The 21,367-nt window shown below is 46.0% G+C and overlaps 1 protein-coding gene across 1 annotated transcript in view; it reads left to right on the forward strand.

The window, feature by feature from the left end:
- LOC130273447 (maternal DNA replication licensing factor mcm6) overlaps positions 1-21,367 on the forward strand; it is a 321,467-nt gene that overhangs the window by 229,056 nt on the left and 71,044 nt on the right. The window contains exon 11 of the mRNA XM_056520266.1: positions 11,791-11,898. Coding sequence (XP_056376241.1) covers positions 11,791-11,898 — 108 coding nt within the window. The remainder of the gene's footprint in view (positions 1-11,790; positions 11,899-21,367) is intronic.

Here is a 21,367-nt window from a genome sequence, read left to right on the forward strand (position 1 = left end):
CTGTGTGCCTCCAGCTAATGCAAAAGTAGTTTTGCAACAGCTGGAGGTTTGCCCAGGGTTTGTACAGGGTACATTCACACGGGTAGGTTTACGGTAAGTTTCCTGCTTCAAGTTTGAGCTGCGGCAAATTTTCTGCCGCGGCGCAAACTCCTAGTGGGAAACTCGATGTAAACCCGTCAGTGAGAATGTACCCTAAAAACACTACACTAACACATAATAAAGGTTAAAACACTACATATACAACCCCTTACACTGCCCCCCCCCCCCCAATAAAAATTAAAAACATATCGTACAGCAGTGTTTCCAGCTGTTGCAAAACAACTCTCCCAGCATTTCTGGACAGCCACTGACTGTCCAGGTATGCTGAGAGTTTAGCAACAGCTGGAGGCAGCCTGTTAGGGATATTCTACGCCAGTGATTCCCAATGTCCACCCCCATGCAATCCCTATTTTAGTCCTCAAATACGCATAGTGCTCTCTCACTTCGGAGACCTGACTTATTTCAAGGAAACGGTTTAGTGCCACATATGGGGTATTTCCGTATTCGGGAGAAATTGCACTACAAATTTTGGAGGGCTATTTTTCCTTTTACCTCTTGTGAAAATGAAAAGTCAAGGGCAACACCAGCATGTTTTTTTTTTTTTTTTTTTTTTAACTAACATGCTGGTGTTGCCCTTTACTTTTTATTTTAACAAGAGGTAAAAGGAAGAAAAGACCCTGAAAATTTGTAACAAAATTTCTTCTGAATACAGAAATACCCCATATGTGGGCGTCAAATGCTCTGCGGATGCACAACAAGGCTCAGGAGTGAGAGCGCACCATGTACATTTGAGGCCTAAATGGGTGATTTGCACAGGGGTGGCTGATGTTACAGCGGTTCTGAAATAAATGCCAAAAAATATCCACTTGTGACCCCATTTTGGAAACTAAACCCCCCCATGGAACGTAACAAGGGGTATAGTGAACTTTAAAGGAAATCTGTCATCAGAATCACCCGCACTAAACCTTTTACACAGGCTTGTAGTGCGGGTGATCCTGATTAAAACGCTTCTTACCTGGTTAAAAATGGTTCAGCGGTTCTTCAGATATCTATATTTTTAGTTTTCTGTTATTCCCTGGCTTGGGACTCAGTGGGAGGTGTTATCATCCGGGACTCGGCCACACATCATTCTAGCTGGGCGGAGCTGCTGCCTGGCTCATGAATATTCATGAACTTATCCTCGTGGTCTAACTCCATTTTCTAGGTCTGGTGCATGAGGATAAGGTCATGAATATTCATGAGCTGGGCGGCAGCTCCGCCCAGCTAGAATGATGTGTGGCCGAGTCCCAGATGATAACACCTCCCACTCCCAAGTCCCAAGCCAGGGAATAACAGAAAACTAAAAATAAAGATATCTGAAGAACCGCTGAACCATTTTTAACCAGGTAAGAAGCGTTTTAATCAGGATCACCCGCACTACAAGCCTGTGTAACAGGTTTAGTGCGGGTGATTCTGATGACAGATTCCCTTTAACACCCCACAGGTGTTTCACAAATTTTCATTAAAGTTGCAAGGGAAAATATTTTTTTTTTTTTCAAATTTCACTAAAATGCTGGTGTTACCCAAAACTTTTCATTTTCACAAGGGAAAATAGGAAAAAGACCCCCCCCAAAATTTGTAACCCCGTTTCTTCTGAGTAAGAACATACCCCATATGTGGATGTAAAGTGCTCTGCTGGCGAACTACAATGCTCAGAAGAGGGAACGCCATTGGGATTTTGAAGAGAAAACTTGTCCGGAATTGAAAGCCACGTGTGTTTACAAAGCCCCCATAGTGCCAGAACAATTGACCTCTCCCACATGTGACCCCATTTTGGAAACTGCACCCCTCACGTAATGTAATAAGGGGTACAGTGAGCATTTATGCCCCACAGGTGTCTGACAGATTTTTGGAACAGTGGTCCGTGAAAATGAAAAATAAAATTTTTCGTTTGCACAGCCAATTGTTCCAAAGACCTGTCAAACGCTAGTGGGGTGTTAATACTCACTACACCCCGTATTACATTCTTTGAGGGGTGTAGTTTCCAAAATAGGGTCACATGTGGGGGGTCCACTGTTCTGGCACCACGGGGGGCTTTGTAAACGCCTTTGACCCCTGACTTCCATTCCAAAAGCTCAATGGCGCTCCTCCTCTTCTGAGCATTGTAGTGCGCCATCAGAGCACTTGATGTCCACACATGGGGTATTTCCATACTCAGAAGAAATGGAGTTACACATTTTGGGGGTAATTTTCTCTTATTACCCCTTGTAAAAAATTTAAAATTTACACATCCAACTTTAACAAAAAGTTGTGAAATACCTGTGAGGTGTTAAGGCTCCCTGTTCCTCTTGTTGCATTCCTTGAGGGGTGTAGTTTCCAAAATAGTAGGCCATGTGTTTGTTTGTTTTTGTTTTTTTGCTGTTCTGGCACCATAGGGGCTATCTATATGCGACATGACCCCAAAAATCATTTCAGCTAAATTTTCTTTCACAAAGGCAAATGTAACTCATTCTCTTCTGAGCATTATAGTTCACCCGTAGAGCATTTTACGTCCTAACATGGGGTATTTCCATACACAGGAGAGATGGGGTTACAAAGTTTGGGGGGGCATTTTCTCCCATTACCCTTTATAAAAATAGTAAATTTGGGAAAAAACTGCACTTTTTTTTTTTTCATTTCCCCTTTTGACTTTAATGAAAAGTCATCAAACACCTGTGGGGTGTTAAGGCTCACTGGAACCCTTGTTACGTGCCTTGAGGGGTGTAGTTTCCAACATGGTATGCCATGTGGGGGGTTTTCTGCTGTTCTGGCACCATAGGGGCTTCCTAAATGTGACATGCCCCCCAAAAACCATTTCAGAAAAACTAACTCTCCAAAATCCCATTGTCGCTCCTTCCCTTTCGAGCCCTCTACTGCGCTTGCCGAACACCTGACATACACGGGTGTGGAAATAAAAAAAATAAAAATACTTGTCCAAGGGACTAAAGCGTTACACAATCTACTTGTCCCTCAAGAAAATCCACTTGTCCTGATAGATAAAATAATTTCAACCAACATAGTACGATTCACCCCATTAGACCATCAGGGAGGGATATAAGATCCCTTTAGACACTGCTGTCAACTTAGACAGCGGTGATCTAATGGTTTAATAGCGGCCATGGCGATCGCAGCATGCCAGGCTATTAGCGGCGGGAGAGCTGTAGCTAGCTCCTTTTACACCCGAGGCAAGCGCCCCACCCCCCATCTGACCCCTATAACTAATCTTATGTGCCGTGATCTGTAGTTTTATCGGAACCATTTACTATCAGAACTTTTATTAGGAAAGGGGCTCATTCACATATATACGCACTTCTTAAACATTTTAAATCACTATTTTTCAGTCTTCATAGGGACTTCATAGGAGTCTTTTGATTGAAATACACTGAACAACGCTGTGTTACTGGGGGGGGGGGGGTTTGCTTTTCCAGTTTGTGTGGTGCATTTTGTTAACTCTAATTTGTGTCATTACGTTGCATTTAGTTACTAGATAACTACAACACCCAGCATGCCCTGAAACAGCCTATGGTTCTGTGGGTGTTGCAGCATGTTGCACTGTATAGTAGTACAGTTAAGGTTATTGTGTAACATGCTGGGAGTTGTAGTTTTGGTTCGTGTCAGCTGCAGAGCCATAGGCTGTGTCAAGGAATACTGGGAATTGCAGTTAATAACTACAACACCCAGTATGCCCTGATGCAGCCTATGGCTTTGCAGCTGACCCGAACCAAAACTACAACTCCCAGCGTGTTGCACTTTATAGTTCTACAGTTTAGATTATGGTGCAACATGCTGGAAGTTGTAGTTTTGGTTCGGGCGTGTTTGCGTGCATCCGTGGGGCTCTTGGTCAACGGGCGAGTATGAAGGGGGCGGGATTCTGGTGGTGCAATTTAGTGCGGGTGGCCAGAAGCCGCTAAAAATAAAAAATAAAAATTAGATGGCACAACTGGCAGCAGCACTTGTCAGTCCGCCCCTGTACAAAACATACATGCATACACATATCATACATACACATATACATACACCGGCCACTGCCCCCTATATTATACATTACATACATACATCATACATAGACACATCATACATACACCCGCCGCTGCCCCCACACATCACACATACACACATCATATATACACAACACATACACTCACACCATACATATACACCATACATATGCACACATCATCCATACACCTGCTGCTGCCCACCCAACATCATACATTACATACACACAACACATACACCATACACACATATATACACATGCACTCACACCATAAATATACACCATACATATGCACACATCATACATACACCTGCCGCTGCCCACCCCACATCACACACATCATATATACACATACACTCACACCATATACACATACACTCACACATAAATACACACCATACATATACATACACCTGCCGCTGCCCCCCCCCCACATCATACATTACATACACGGACACCATACACACATCATATATACACATACACCATACATATGCACACATCATACATACACCCGCCGCTGATACACCCCACTAATCATACATATACAACCACCCTTCCCGCCGCCTGCATGCTCGACCTCCTCACCTGAGCCGGTGTGAGGTGAAATCTCAGTATGTCTCCTTCACACACACTTCCTCTCCCATCCACCTGCTCTGTGTTTCCCCCGTGAAAACTTGAAACCTCCCCGTGATAAGTGAGATCCTGTGTAGACAGAGCAGGGGAGGGGAGGAGCTGTGTACGCCCTCATTCTCCCCGGTCGTCTTGTATTGTGCAGAGCTGCGCTCTCCATCCTCCGGGAGGGGGGGGGGAGGGGGGGAGGGGGCGTGGCTTATCTCCTGCACAAGTGCAACCTTGGCCTCTGCCCTCGCTCCTCCCCGCTCTAGCTTCGGCAAACTTCGAAGAGCGGAGGGGAGGGGCGGTCCAATTTTTTCACGGGTTTGAATTTTTCACCTCACACCGGCATTAAAGAAAAATAAGGGGGAAGTCGGTCTGTTCCTGCTTGCCCGATACAGGGCTAAATCTATAAAAAATTCACCTGCCCGGCGCCCGGAACTGCATGTCCCGGGCGTCGGGCGATAGGATTTCCACATCCCTGCATACACATGAGGTATTTCCTTACTCAAGAGAAATTGGGTTACAAATTTTGAGAGGATGTCTCCTTTTACCTCTTGTAAAAATTCAAAAACTGGGTCTAAAAGAACATGCCAGTGTAAAAAATGATTTTTAATTTTCTCCTGTGAAACACCTAAAGGGTTAACACACTTACTGAAAGGCATTTTTAATACTTTTAGGGGTGCATTTTTTATAATGGGGTAATTTTGGGGGTATTTCTAATAAGGACATTCAAATCCACTTCAAAACTGAACTGGTCCATGAAAAATTCCGATTTTGAAAATATTTAGAAAAATTGCTGCTGAACTTTGAAGCCCTCTGATGTCTTCCAAAAGTAAAAACATGGTCCTACAGTGAAAATTGGCCTGGTCCTTAAGGGGTTAACGTAACTTTATTCTTTCATGAGTTATTTACAAGTTTCTGACCACTTATAAAATGTGTTCAATGTGCTGCCCATTGTGTTGGATTGTCAATGTAACCCTCTTCTCCCACTCTTCACACACTGATAGCAACACCGCAGGAGAAATGCTAGCACAGGCTTCCAGTATCCGTAGTTTCAGGTGCTGCACATCTCGTATCTTCACAGCATAGACAATTGCCTTCAGATGACCCCAAAGATAAAAGTCTAAGGGGGTCAGATCGGGAAACCTTGGGGGCCATTCAACTGGCCCACGATGACCAATCCACTTTCCAGGAAACTGTTTTTCTAGGAATGGTCGGACCTGACACCCATAATGTGGTGGTGCACCATCTTGCTTGAAAAACTCAGGGAACGTGCCAGCTTCAGTGCATAAAGAGGGAAACACATCATCATGTAGCAATTTCCCATATCCAGTGGCCTTGAGGTTTCCATTGATGAAGAATGGCCCCATTATCTTTGTACCCCATATACCACACCATACCATAAATTTTTTTGTTCCAACAGTCTTGGAGGGATCTATCCAATGTGGGTTAGTGTCAGACCAATAGCAGTGGTTTTGTTTGTTAACTTCACCATTCACATAAAAGTTTGCCTCATCACTGAACAAAATCTTCTGTGTAAACTGAGGGTCCTGTTCTGCCCATTCTGCAGCACCTGAAACTATGGATACTGGAAGCCTGTGCTAGCATTTCTCCTGCGGTGTTGCTATCAGTGTGTGAAGAGTGGGAGAAGAGGGTTGCATTGACAATCCAACACAATGGGCAGCACATTGAACACAGAAACTTGTAAATAACGCATAAAAGAATAAAGTTATGTTCAAACCAAGCACGCCAGTGTTTTTCTTGTGAAATTCCCAATAAGTTTGATGTGTCACATGACCCTATTCCTATTGAAAAAACAAAAGATGGATTCAAAATGTCCGACTTCAAAATGGCCGCCATGGTCACCACCCATCTTGAAAAGTTCACCCCTCACATATACCGTGCTTCTCCGAAAATAGGACCGGGTCTTTTATATTAATTTTAGCCACAAAAACACACTAGGGCTTACTTTCAGGGAAGGGCTTTTTTATATACGGTACGGTATGCACATTGAACAACATGGCGGTTTCACGGTATTTACACCTCCCCATTATCATCATGTGATGGGCGCAGCTCTGCCCCCCAATGTCGTTCCCCCCCCCCCGGCCAAATAATTATCAGCCGCTGCGCTGTATCTATTCCTGTGCCCGGGCTGCGAATATTAAAAAAACAACTTTAACTTACCTTTGTCCTCCGTTCCCCCATTGCTAAGGCACCGGCCTCATGGTCCCTCCACTGTTCTTGCTGCTTCCTGGTGTTGGGACGTCACAGAGCCTTCAGCCTATCACCGGCCGCAGCGATGTCCCGCCTCGGCCGATGATGGGCTGAGACCACTGTCATGTAAGGAGCCGGCCAGCTTCTTACATCACAGTGGGCTCAGTCTTTCATCGGCCGAGGCGGGACATCGCTGCTGCCGGTGATAGGCTGAAGGCTCTGTGACGTTCCCATCCCCAGGACCGCAGCGAGAACAGCGGAGGACAGTGCCTTAGCAACAGGGGAACGAAGGTAAGTTAAAGTTTGTTTTTTAATATTTGCAGCCCGGGCATTGTCTAGGTCAGTGGTCTTCAAACATTTGCAACATCTGGAGGTCCACATGTTGGAGACCACTGGTCTAGGTCTTATTTTCGTGGTAGGGCTTATTGCAGCCCACCCCGATAATCCAGCTAGGCCCTATTTTCGGGGTAGGCACTAGTTTCGGGGAAACACGGTAATAATGTGCCACAAACAGGAAGTTAATATCACCAACCATTCCCATTTTATTAAGGTGTATCCATATTAATGGCCCACCCTGTATAAATGAAAGTCATTGCAGAAACAGGGAAAGTCACTGTGCACACATTACTCCCAGAACATAAACGAGCCACAGTAGGTCAGAATGTCCAGGTATCAGGTAGGTGCATATAGAGCTCTTAATAGGTAAGCTAATAATATATGGTTTGAGGACTTGTGGGATCCACTTCCCAAAAGTGGATATCTTATAAATGAATGCAAGTACGCACTGGAGAGCTGCAGGAATCACAGTAAGGCTGGGTCCACACTACGTTTTGTCCCATACGGGAGCGCATACGGCAGGAGGGAGCTAAAACCTCGCGCTCCCGTATGTGACCGTATGCGCTCCCGTATGTCATTCACTTCAATGAGCCGACCGGAGTGAAACGTTCGGTCCGGTCGGCTCATTTTTGCGCCGTATGCGCTTTTACAACCGGACCTAAAACCGTGGTTGACCACAGTTTTAGGTCCGGTTGTAAAAGCGCATACGGCGCAAAAATGAGCCGACCGGACCGAACGTTTCACTCCGGTCGGCTCATTGAAGTGAATGGCATACGGGAGCGCATACGGTCACATACGGGAGCGCGAGCTTTTAGCTCCCCCCTGCCGTATGCGCTCCCGTATGGGACAAAACGTAGTGTGGACCCAGCCTAATATGGGGACTTGTAGAGTCACTCACCCCAGGAACTGCAGGATGGTATGTAGACTTATAACTGATAGGCTGCTGAAATGGCAGCCTCTCCCCAGCACCAGGGTTCACAGGGAAGTCCAGTAGATCTGTGAGGACCTCCAGGAGATTGTGCCCCTGAATTTCTATCCTTTCAGGTTACTCGCTAGAATGGCCCAGGCTTCAGCTGTTTAATTGTCCCCAGAGCTGCGTTGTGGTGCTCTGTTCCTCCTCGTGTGCCGGAGCTGTGAGGGAGAGGGGGAAGATGGCTCCTGTCTCCTCTTCTCAGTTTAGTGAGGGCGCCGCACTGTAGCTCCGGGTTCAGGGGATGTAGAAACTCTGGGAAAGCACCAGTAGGTACCCTGAGCAATACCCGATCCTCGAGGCTATAGCCTCATCAGCTGTTGTTCGGTTGGTTGCTGGTTTGAGCTGCTGTAATCAAGGCAAGAGAGCTCTAAGAGAGCTCTAAGGGAGAGAGCTCTAAGCAAGCATCCTCTCTCATCCGCTGCAGGCCACGCCCCCATATTTTTTACATATACGCCAAAGTCCAAAATTGTAAATTTATGGTCACTTCATAGACCATAAAAAAATAATAATAAATACATTTATAAAAAGATCAAAAAGTCCCAAAAAAATAAAAATAGTACCGATAAAAACTACAGATCACGGCGCAAAAAATTTAAGTTATAGGGGTCAGAAGATTACAATTTTAATCATACTAATTTTGGTGCATGTAGATATAATTTTTTTAACCCCTTAAGGACAAAGCATTTCTGTTTTTTGCACTTTCGTTTTTTTTCTCCTTACCTTTTAAAAATCATAACCCTTTCAATTTTATGAGGGCTTATTTTTTGCGCCACCAATTCTACTTTGTAATGACATCAATCCTTTTACCCAAAAATCTACGACGAAAAAGGGAAAAAAATCATTGTGCGACAAAATTGAAGAAAAAACACAATTTAGTAAATTTTGGGGGCTTCCGTTTCTACGCAGTGCACTTTTCGGTAACAATGACACTTTATCTTTATTCTGTAGGTCCATACGATTAAAATGATACTCTACTTAAATAGGTTTGATTTTGTCGTACTTTTGGAAAAAATCATCATGCAGGAAAATGTAGACATTTAAAATTGTCATCTTCTGACCCCTATAACATTATTTTTCCGTGTACGGGGTGGTATGAGGGCTCATTTTTTGCGCTGAGATCTGAAGTTTTAATCAGTACCATTGTTTTGATCGGACATTTTGATTGCTTTTTATGGTACAGGTGTGGTGTCCCGGTACTGTATCCTATCCGATACCTTTTATTGTGGGTCCCCATAGCCAGAGTCCCTAGGACGTCAGGGTCCCAATTGTCTAGTTAACCCCTAGTCACCTCCCATCCAGTTGGTAATTGTCCAGTAACCACTTAGGATTTGGATGAATAAGATTGCATAAATGTAAATAAATGGTTAATTACCTGCCCATAGCGTAGCAGGACCTGCGGGTCACATGGTCAGATGAACTCTATGGTATTTCTGCTTGAGGACTTTTGGAGGTCCTTGTGACATAGTCAATCCCATCACACTGTGTAACAGTGAATGGTCCGAACATCTGTCAATCAGATTAGCCCCTCCCCCTGCTCATATAAGGGAGTGGCGGCCATGTTCTCGCTCTCTTGTTCCTGTGCAAGCAACCAAGAAGCATCTGCGCTGCTGAGATCAGTGAGTCTAGGCCTGAGACTTGCGGCGACGTCCGATAACTTCTAAATTCTGAGTGTATCAATCCCCACGCACTCTGCAGGATCACCGGACCTTATCTATCCCCTAAATCCGAACGGATCTGCAATAACTACCCTAAATGCCGAGACTTTTAATATCATTCAAGATCCGCAACAATTGTCAGTCTCTATATATCTCAATGACTGTTTGCCTGAGACTGTCATTGTTCATTGGATGTACTGCAAGCACTTAAGTTAAGTTTGTTCAAGTACATTGTGGACCTTCAGTCATTTTATTACATGCACCTGTCTTTTCTGGGAAGGGCGGCGATAGGCTGGAGAGTTACCTCAGCATACAAGCCCTCAGCCTGGAGTCACGAACTATAGGGTTAACATTAACCCCTTATCTACTACAACATCCCAACTACCCTACACCCCCCAAGGCATACCCCACAGGGGTGTGGAAATTTTATAAAAAAAAACTACTTGTCGGGACTAAAATGGAGCAAAATCTACTTGTCCCTCATGAAGATACACTTGTCCCGGCCAATTTTCACTTTTACGCTCTGATTTTTTCCTCCTCGCCCTATAATAGCCATAACTACCTACTATAATCATACCTTTTAATTGTTCCATAACATATTCTCTGGACCAAAAAAAAAAAAAAAAAATATATGGTGAAGTGAAATTGAAATGGTAAAAGATAATTTAGCAGATTTGGTGGTTTTTCTTTTCTACGCCATTTACCTTGTGGTTGAGCGAACATGTTGTTTTGATACTTTAGGCCGGCCTGAGTACAGCGATGTTATATTATACATAATGTTATATTTTAATAGGTCGTACTATTACGCACGAAGCGATACCAAATATGTTTATTTTTATTATGTTTGCATGTTTTTATATAGCAAAAGGGGGTCATTTGAACTTTTAACATGAAAGGGGTTAATGTGTTTTTTTTTTTTACTTTTATTAAAACTTTTTTTTTTTATACACTTTATTAGACTTATAGGAGGAATCATTAGATTCCTCATACAGATGAATAGAGTTCTATTGAAATCATTGATCTGTGAGCTCTGAAATCCATTGATAGAGCCTGGTCCAGCCAGGATCTATCAATGACAGAGCCATGGAGCCACGGACAGGACAGCAGGAAGCAGAGGTAAGCCCTCCGGCTACCTCCATAGTGGATCGCCCCCTCGCGATCGAGCTGCGGGGGGGTGATCCACCCCACTAGCCCACCAGGGAGCATACACATGTCCCTTTAGACGTCGCTGTCGGCTTTGACAGCGGCGATCTAAAGGGTTAATAGCCAACCGCGGCGATCGCCGCATGCTGGCTATTAGCGGCTGCCCCGGCTACTGAAAACAGCCGGGGGCTGCAGAGTATGGAGCGGGCAGGAGTCCGGAGCCCGCTCCATACATACTGCTGAGGGCCCCATGCTGGATATTAGTGGCGGTGTGAAACTTGCGCCCCGTGCAGACGTGCGACCGCTCTTCACCTCAGCTCTCCGAACGTTTCTGAAGCTAGAGCTGGGGGAAGCGAAGGCAGAGGACGTATGTCTGCACAGGGAGAAAAGCCACGCCCCCTCATCTCCCCTGCTCTGTTTTCAGAGGACGCCAGTTTCCACAGCCGGGGGCTGCAGAGTATGGAGCGGGCACAAGTCCAGAGCCCGCTCCATACAGACTGCAGAGCGCCGCAGCGCTTGTCAGGTCCGGCCCTGCTTGCCCGGGCTAAGGGCCGGAAAAATTCACCTGCTCGGCTCCCGAAACTGCTTGTCCCGGGCGTCGGGCGATAGGAATTCCACATCCCTGTGGTATAAAAAGTGACCCGAGTTAGGAACTTAAATATCACTGTGGTCTGAAACAGGGCAAAGAGTTGATAATTATTAGTTTAAAAAAAAAAACTTTCACCAATATTTTTTTAGCTAGCCTTTTTTTTGTTAATTTACGAACATTTCTTTCATTCATTTTGCCTGTTTAGGGTGTTTGTTGCATTGATGAGTTTGATAAAATGGATCTGAAAGATCAGGTGGCTATTCATGAAGCTATGGAACAACAAACAATATCAATCACAAAAGCTGGGGTTAAGGTAAGTTATTTTGTGAGTATGAGAAACATCTTAAAGTTTAACTTAAACTAGTAAATCCAGTAGATTTTTTTCTCCTACTAGACTAGATATACCGTACTTGCATTGAGCATTATCTGACACCTGGGAAGGCACTGACACTTTAGCTGCTTAAAGGGGTACTCTGGTGAAAAACACTTTTCAATTGGTGCCAGAAAGTTAAACACAGATTTGTAAATTACTTCTATTAAAAATCTTAATTCTAACCAGTACTTATCAGCTGCTGTATGCTCCAGAGGAAGTTGTGTAGTTCTTTCCAGTCTGGCCACAGTGCTCTCTGCAGACACCTCTGTCCATGTCGGGAACTGTCTGGAGCAGGAGAGGTTTGTTATGGAGATTTGCTCCTACTCTGGACAGTTTCTGACACTGACCACAGTGCTCTCTGCTGCCACCACTGTCAGACAGAAAATAACTCAACTTCCTCTGGAGCATACAGCAGCCAAGTACTGGAATGGTTAAGATTTTTTTAATAAAAGTAATTTACAAATCTGTTTAACTTACTGGAGCCAGTTGCTATTAAAAAAAATAGTTTTCCACCAGAGTACAGTACCCCTTTAAACCAGGAGATATATTAAGTTGTTTGGTGGCACAACCAGTCTACTGGAGATATCAAATATGACGTGTGTGGAAATAGCTTTTCAGTTCATCCTTCCAGCTTGGTTGAGGTTTCTAAGCATTGGGGAAATGGGCTCAAGGTTGAGCTAAATTAAAGACACAGTTGGCTCTCTGCCTGTCTTAATGTGCTGCCGTGGGTCTCTGGACTCCCCCTAGCACAGCCTGTACTGGCCATACATAGTTCATAGGGTTTCAACGGTATTCCTCACTCACTGAACAGGCCCCTAAGGCACTACACTAGGTCACATTTTTTCTCTGCCTGTTTCCGGTGCCACTTTCGCATGTGGATTCCTTCTTTTGGTGTCTACATAATTTTTTTCAGGCTAGTCCAGTGATGGCAAACCTTTTTGAGCCCGAGTGCCCAAACCGTAACGCACGCCAACTTTTTTTTCCTTCAAAGTGCCAGCACATCAATTAAATCAGAATACCGATGTGTGGGGGGTGATATATGTTTGAGGGGTACTGTGTTTGTCTGTGGGGTTGTGTGTGAGAGGTGGTGTGTTTGAGGGGTGCTGTGTATCTGCCTGAGGGGTGCTGTGTGTCTGAGGTGCTGAGTGTGGGGGTGATTGAGGGGTGCTGTGTGTGTGTGTGTGTGTGTGAGGGGTGCTGTGTGTGTGTGTGTGTGTGAGGGGTGCTGTGTGTGTGTGTGTGTGTGTGTGTGTGTGTGTGTGTGAGGGGTGCTGTGTGTGTGTGTGTGTGTGTGTGAGGGGTGCTGTGTGTGTGTGTGTGTGAGGGGTGCTGTGTGTGTGTGTGTGTGTGTGTGTGTGAGGGGTGCTGTGTGTGTGTGTGTGTGTGTGTGTGTGTGAGGGGTGCTGTGTGTGTGTGTGTGAGGGGTGCTGTGTGTGTGTGTGTGTGTGGGGTGCTGTGTGTGTGAGGGGTGCTGTGTGTGTGTGTGTGTGTGTGTGTGTGTGAGGGGTGCTGTGTGTGTGTGAGGGGTGCTGTGTGTGTGTGTGTGTGTGAGGGGTGCTGTGTGTGTGTGAGGGGTGCTGTGTGTGTGTGTGTGTGTGTGTGTGTGTGTGTGTGTGTGGGGTGCTGTGTGTGTGTGTGTGAGGGGTGCTGTGTGTGTGTGTGTGAGGGGTGCTGTGTGTGTGTGTGTGTGTGAGGGGTGCTGTGTGTGTGTGTGTGTGTGTGTGTGTGTGAGGGGTGCTGTGTGTGTGTGTGAGGGGTGCTGTGTGTGTGTGTGTGTGTGAGGGGTGGTGTGTGTGTGTGTGTGTGAGGGGTGGTGTGTGTGAGGGGTGCTGTGTGTGTGTGTGTGTGAGGGGTGCTGTGTGTGGGGTGCTGTGTGTGTGTGTGTGTGTGTGAGGGGTGCTGTGTGTGTGTGTGTGTGTGTGTGAGGGGTGCTGTGTGTGTGTGTGTGTGTGTGTGTGGGGGGGGGGGGGGGGTGCTGTGTGTGTGTGTGTGTGTGAGGGGTGCTGTGTGTGTGTGTGTGTGTGTGTGTGTGTGTGAGGGGTGCTGTGTGTGTGTGTGTGTGTGTGTGTGTGGTGCTGTGTGTGTGTGTGTGTGTGAGGGGTGCTGTGTGTGTGTGTGTGTGTGTGAGGGGTGCTGTGTGTGTGTGTGTGTGTGTGAGGGGTGCTGTGTGTGTGTGTGTGTGTGAGGGGTGCTGTGTGTGTGTGTGTGTGTGTGTGGTGCTGTGTGTGTGTGTGTGTGTGTGGTGCTGTGTGTGTGTGTGTGTGAGGGGTGCTGTGTGTGTGTGTGTGTGTGAGGGGTGCTGTGTGTGTGTGTGAGGGGTGCTGTGTGTGTGTGTGAGGGGTGCTGTGTGTGTGTGTGAGGGGTGCTGTGTGTGTGTGTGAGGGGTGCTGTGTGTGTGTGTGTGAGGGGTGCTGTGTGTGTGTGTGTGTGTGTGTGTGTGTGGGGTGCTGTGTGTGTGTGTGGGGGGGGGTGCTGTGTGTGTGTGTGTGTGTGGGGGTGCTGTGTGGGGTGCTGTGTGTGTGTGTGGGGTGCTGTGTGTGTGTGTGTGTGGGGGGGGGGGGTGCTGTGTGTGTGTGGGGGGGGTGCTGTGTGTGTGTGGGGGGGGTGCTGTGTGTGTGTGGGGGGGGTGCTGTGTGTGTGTGGGGGGGGTGCTGTGTGTGTGTGGGGGGGGTGCTGTGTGTGTGTGGGGGGGTGCTGTGTGTGTGTGTGTGTGGGTGCTGTGTGTGTGTGTGTGTGTGGGGGGGTGCTGTGTGTGTGGGGTGCTGTGTGTGGGGGGGGGGTGCTGTGTGTGTGTGTGTGGGGGGGGGGTGCTGTGTGTGTGTGTGTGGGGGGGGGGGTGCTGTGTGTGTGTGTGTGTGGGGGGGGGTGCTGTGTGTGTGTGTGTGGGGGGGGGTGCTGTGTGTGTGTGTGGGGGGGGGTGCTGTGTGTGTGTGTGTGGGGGGGGTGCTGTGTGTGTGTGTGTGTGGGGGGGGGGTGCTGTGTGTGTGTGTGTGTGTGGGGGGGGTGCTGTGTGTGTGTGTGTGTGTGGGGGGGGTGCTGTGTGTGTGTGTGTGTGTGGGGGGGGTGCTGTGTGTGTGTGTGTGTGTGGGGGGGGTGCTGTGTGTGTGTGGGGGGGGTGCTGTGTGTGTGTGTGTGTGTGGGGGGTGCTGTGTGTGTGTGGTGCGGTGTGTGTGTGTGTGTGTGGTGCGGTGTGTGGTGCGGTGTGTGTGGTGCGGTGTGTGTGTGTGTGTGTGTGTGGTGCGGTGTGTGTGTGTGTGTGTGGTGCGGTGTGTGTGTGTAGGTGTGTGTGTGTGTGTAGGTGTGTGTGTGTAGGTGTGTGTGTGTAGGTGTGTGTGTGTGGTGCGGTGTGTGGGTGCGGTGTGTGTGTGTGTGTGTGGTGCGGTGTGTGTGTGTGTGTATGTGTGTGGTGCGGTGTGTGTGTGTGTATGTGTGTGGTGCGGTGTGTGTGTGTGTGTGTGTGTGTGGTGCGGTGTGTGTGTGTGTGTGTGTGTGGTGCGGTGTGTGTGTGTGGTGCGGTGTGTGTGTGTGTGGTGCGGTGTGTGTGTGTGTGGTGCGGGGTGTGTGTGTGTGGTGCGGTGTGTGTGTGTGTGTAGGTGTGTGTGTGTGTAGGTGTGTGTGTGTGTGTGTGTGTAGGTGTGTGTGTGTGTGTGTGTGTAGGTGTGTGTGTGTGTGTGTGTAGGTGTGTGTGTGTGTGTGTGGGTGTGTAGGTGTGTGTGTGTGTGTGGTGCGGTGTGTGTGTGGTGCGGTGTGTGTGTGTGTGTGGTGCGGTGTGTGTGTGTGTGGTGCTGTGTGTGTGGTGCGGTGTGTGTGTGTGTGTTTGAGGGGTGCTATGGGTGCTGTGTGGAGGATTGGGTACATAATACATACATAATATAAAATACATACATAATACATTAAAAAAATAAAAGGTCAGTGCTGTAGTAGTTTTTAGTATATTTGCTGGTAGAAGAGCACGGACTGCAGAGAGTGGGCCGTGTATCAGAACAAAGGAAAAAAGAAAGTTGCCTAAAGGTGCTTGTAGTATTAACACATCAAACCTTTAATCTGTATACATTAAAAATAGAAAAAGGTGGACATCAATCATAAAAGAGAAGCGAATCTCCAAAACATTTTGAGCAAAATGTAGCTCTTAATCATGGCTATATGTAGCCCAAAACGCACTGGAGTTTCACTTTTCTTTTATGATGTCCACCTTTTTCTATTTTTAATGCATACTTATTAAAGATTTGATGTTTTAATACTACATGCACTGTTATTAGAGATGAGCGAACTTACAGTAAATTCGATTTGTCACAAACTTCTCGGCTCGGCAGTTGATGACTTTTCCTGCGTAAATTAGTTCAGCCTTCAGGTGCTCCGGTGGGCTGGAAAAGGTGGATACATTCCTAGGAAAGAGTCTCCTAGGACTGTATCCACCTTTTCCAGCCCACCGGAGCACCGGAAAGCTGAACTAATTTATGCAGGAAGTCATGAACTGCCGAGCCGAGAAGTTTATGACGAATCGAATTTACTGTAAGTTCGCTCATCTCTAACTGTTATCCTTGGAAGAGCTGGAGGCAACTTTCTTTTTTCTTTTTTTTCTGATTCATAATACATATATACCTACGTCATACATACATACATACACACATCATACATGAATAACCTACACACATATACACACACACATCATACATGCATAACCTACACATATACATATTTATATATATATATATATATATATATACACACACACACATCATACATGCATAAATCCATACTATATGCATACATACAAACATCATACATATAATACATACACAAATCCATAATATATACACATCATACATACATAACATATATATATATATATATATATATATATATATATATATATATATATATATATATATATATATATATATATATATGTTATGTATGTATGATGTGTATGTATGATGTGTATATGTATGATGTATATGTATATATTATGGATTTGTGTATGTATTATGTGCATATGTATGTATGATGTATGGATGTATGTATGATGTATGGATGTATGTATTATATATGTATGATTGTATGTATGCATTGTGTGTATGTACATATATAATTATACATACATAATGCATAAATACAAACATCATACATATAATACATACATACTTACATAATATACACATGCACACATCATGCATATAATTCATACATACATACATAATATACACATGCACACATCATACATAATACACACCATACATGCAATACATACCATACATATTACACACACCATACATACATATTACACACATCATACATACATACATACATACATAATACACACCATGCATACATAATACACACCATGCATACATAATACACACCATGCATACATAATACACACCATGCATACATAACACACACCATGCATACATATAACACACACCATACATACATATTACACACACCATACATATATGCATATTACACACACCATACATACATGCATATTACACACACCATACATACATGCATATTACACACACCATACATACATGCATATTACACACACCATACATACATGCATATTACACACACCATACATACATGCATATTACACACACACACACACACACACACCATACATACATCCCACCCCCCTCCCGTCCTCGGTCTGTGCACTTTTCTCACCTGCGGCAGCCATGTTGGGGTCAGAGGCCGGGCTCGTCCACTCCCATCTGCTGCACACTTTGCACCATCGCCCACTTCTTCCTCACGCCGAGGAATGGACACCCGATGCCAGGAGTTGCGGCCAGGAGCATCTCAGGAGGTGGAAGGAGACATGCGCAGCTGCGGGGCAGCCCCTGCATCTGCAGTTAGCGCAGCAGTATGCGCGGCCGGGGAAGGGGGGGAAGGGGGGGAAGGAGTGGCCCGGAGGAAGGGGGAAGGAGTGGCCCGGAGGAAGGGGGAAAGAGTGGCCCGGAGGAAGGGGGGATAGAGCGGCCGGAGCCGCAAATAAAAAAAAAAATGCATTTTTAAACATTCCCCAGACGGCCCGGCTATCCGGTGTGCCCTGAAAGACATCCATGGTTAACTATGCCCGCGTGCCCACAGAGGGGGCTTGGCGTGCCACAGGTTTGCCATCACTGGGCTAGTCCTACCTTAGACCAGTAGCACTTTAAACTTGTGGCACACGTCACACTTTTTTTTTCTTTCCTTTCTCTGAATCCAGCTAAATATGAGAACTACTACCCTGAATCATCAAGCCATCACAATGGTAACAACAATACCATGAATGCAGGGGCGTAGCTAGAAACCATGGGGCCCCGATGCAAAAAATTGCCCTGGGCCCCCTACCATCGAACGACCCTCTTCCCCAATCCCGGATGACTCCTTACTTGGCTGCACAAAGATATCAGTGACTACAGCCCTGAGGGGACACAGTTAGGAGAATACACAACAATATAAGTGACTAACAGACATGGCCAGACAGACAAAACAGGCATTTAAGAATAAGCAGCCAATTTTTCTGGAGGGGGTCCAGCTGCTGGGACCCCCACCAATCACCTTGGTTCCAGTTGCTCTCCAGCTGTTAGAAAGCTATAACTCCCATCATGTCTGGAGAGCCTAAGGCATTATAGGAGTTGTAGTTTTTCAACAGCTGGAGAGCCACAGATTAGGGTACAGCATCACCCATCATCACTGTGGAACTTACAAGTGACTCCAGCTCTGATGGGACAGTCAGGAGAAAACACAATGATATCAGTGACCTGAGTGGCGTCTTCTCTGTTGTCTTTTCTTCTTCATCTGGTCCAGACGTCAGGACTACTTCCAGCTCCATCTTCTCTGCAGAGTCTGATGCCCGGACATCATAGGTTCCCACTTTGTCAGCAGATCCTCATCCTCTGTATGAAGAAAATAATCATTATCATCCTGCTAAATACTGTACCCCCTGAATATAATACTGCCACACACTGCACCCCCTGAATATAAAACTACTATCCACTGTACCTCCTGCATATAATACTGCCACCCACTGTACTCCCTGAATATAATACTGCCACCTACTGTACCCCCTGAATATAATACTGCCATCCACTGTATCCCCTGAATATAAAACTACCATCCACTGTACCTCCTGCATATAATACTGCCACCCACTGTACCCCCTGAATATAATACTGCCATCCACTGTATCCCCTGAATATAAAACTACCATCCACTGTACCTCCTGCATATAGTACTGCCACCCACTGTATCCCCTGAATATAATACTGCCACCCACTGTACCCCCTGAATATAATGCTGCCACCCACTGTACCCCCTGAATATAATACTGCCCCACACTGTGCCCCTGAATAGAAACCCTCAAAAATAACCATGCTATACGCTGTACCCTCACACACATCATACATACATACATCTTGCTTACACACATCTATCGTTCATACACACAAAATTCATACATCATACATACACACATCATTCATACACACGCCACCTCCGGACCCCCAAACACATGCATTATACATACACATACATCATACATACACCCGCCGCCTCCAGATCCCTCTGCATAATTCATCTCCACACATCATACATACATCCTTCTAGCTTACACACCTCTCCACACATCATACATATACATCTTGCTTACACACATCATTCATCCATCATACATACAGTACATACACACATCATTCATACACACGCCACCATTGGGGCCCCCACACATGCTTAATACATACACATAATACATACACATATCATACATACACCTGCCGCCTCCAGATCCCCCAACATAATACATGTCCACACATCATACATATATCCTTTTAGCTCACACACATCATACATACATCTTGCTTACACAACATCTATCATTCATACATCATACATCATTCATACATGCTGCCTCCAGACCCCAACCCCCCCATGCATATATACATCGCGCTTACACCTACATGCATAAATTACATACATACACACATCATACATATACATACACAAATGCAATAATACAAACACACATCTCCACACATCATACATATACATCTTGCTTACACACATCATTCATACATCATACATACAGCACATACACACATCATTCATACACGCGCCACCTCTGGGGCCCCCACACATGCATAATACATACACAAATCATACATACACCTGCCGCCTCCAGATCCCCCAACATAATACATGTCCACACATATATCCTTCTAGCTTACACACATCATACATACATCTTGCTTACACAACATCTATCCATCATACACACACTTCATACGCATGCTGCCTCCAGACCCCAAACCCCCCATGCATATATACATCGCGCTTACACCTACATACACACATCATACATATACATACACAAATGCAATAATACGAACACACATGATGCATTTACTCACACATAAAACATACATATACACGCATCATACACACACACCTCACATAACACATACATGCAAACATCATACATACACATGATCCCCCCCGCCTCCTCACCTGCATACGCCGTGAGTTCAGGGTGATCCGGTCCCGGGAATCCAGTGTCGGAGGCAGCAGGCCGCACGGAAGCTTTAGTGCCCTGGGTAGGCCAAAGCAGAGTCCCGTGCTACAGGGGTGCTACCAGGGGTGCGGGAGGTTGGGGTTCCGGATTTTTATGGGTTTTAGTTCGGAGGGGGGCACTGCTGGGGGGCCCTACATAAACGGAAGGCCACCCCCGCCGGCCACCAGGAATATATTGCCGCTGATTTTGGGGTCAGAGGCAGATAGGGCGGTGCGGCTCCCATCTGCTCGCCAGCCTCCACTTCTTCCTCGGCACCAGGAGCGAGAAGACGTTCGTGCCTGCGCGGCGCACGTTTCCCTCCAGCAGCCAATCCGCTGCGGCAGGGGGAGGTCCGGTAGCTATCCGACCTCTATAGCTACGCCACTGCTTGAATGCAATTAAAGGGGAAGCTTATACAGTGACCCAGTATCAACCCCTGCAAATATCAACAAAGCACACAGGTCTGTCCGTCTTGTCCTTGACTCTTGTCTGATTTCCACAGCTATCTCCAAAATCTACTTTCTTTGCAGACTGAGATCTATCTGTAGTCTCTCTAAATACTCTGATTAAGATCCCTGCGGGATGTAGTTAGGGAGCAGAAAATAGCTGTACTGGCAGTTTGCTTAAGGTCCTATTCATGCTGCATGTATTCCATATAGAGGTGTCAATCAGCATTTCATCAAAAAGGATGCTGACATATACTGTGACGTACTGCAGAGGGCATTATTTGTACTGTGACGTACTGCAGAGGGCATTATTTGTACTGTGACGTACTGCAGAGGGCATTATTTGTACTGTGACGTACTGCAGAGCGCTCCATTCATTTCAGTGGCCTGGTCAGTCACCTAGGGGGGGAGATTTATCAAAACCTGTGCA

This window comes from Hyla sarda, chromosome 5 (assembly GCF_029499605.1).
Source record: "Hyla sarda isolate aHylSar1 chromosome 5, aHylSar1.hap1, whole genome shotgun sequence".
Taxonomy (NCBI): domain Eukaryota; kingdom Metazoa; phylum Chordata; class Amphibia; order Anura; family Hylidae; genus Hyla; species Hyla sarda.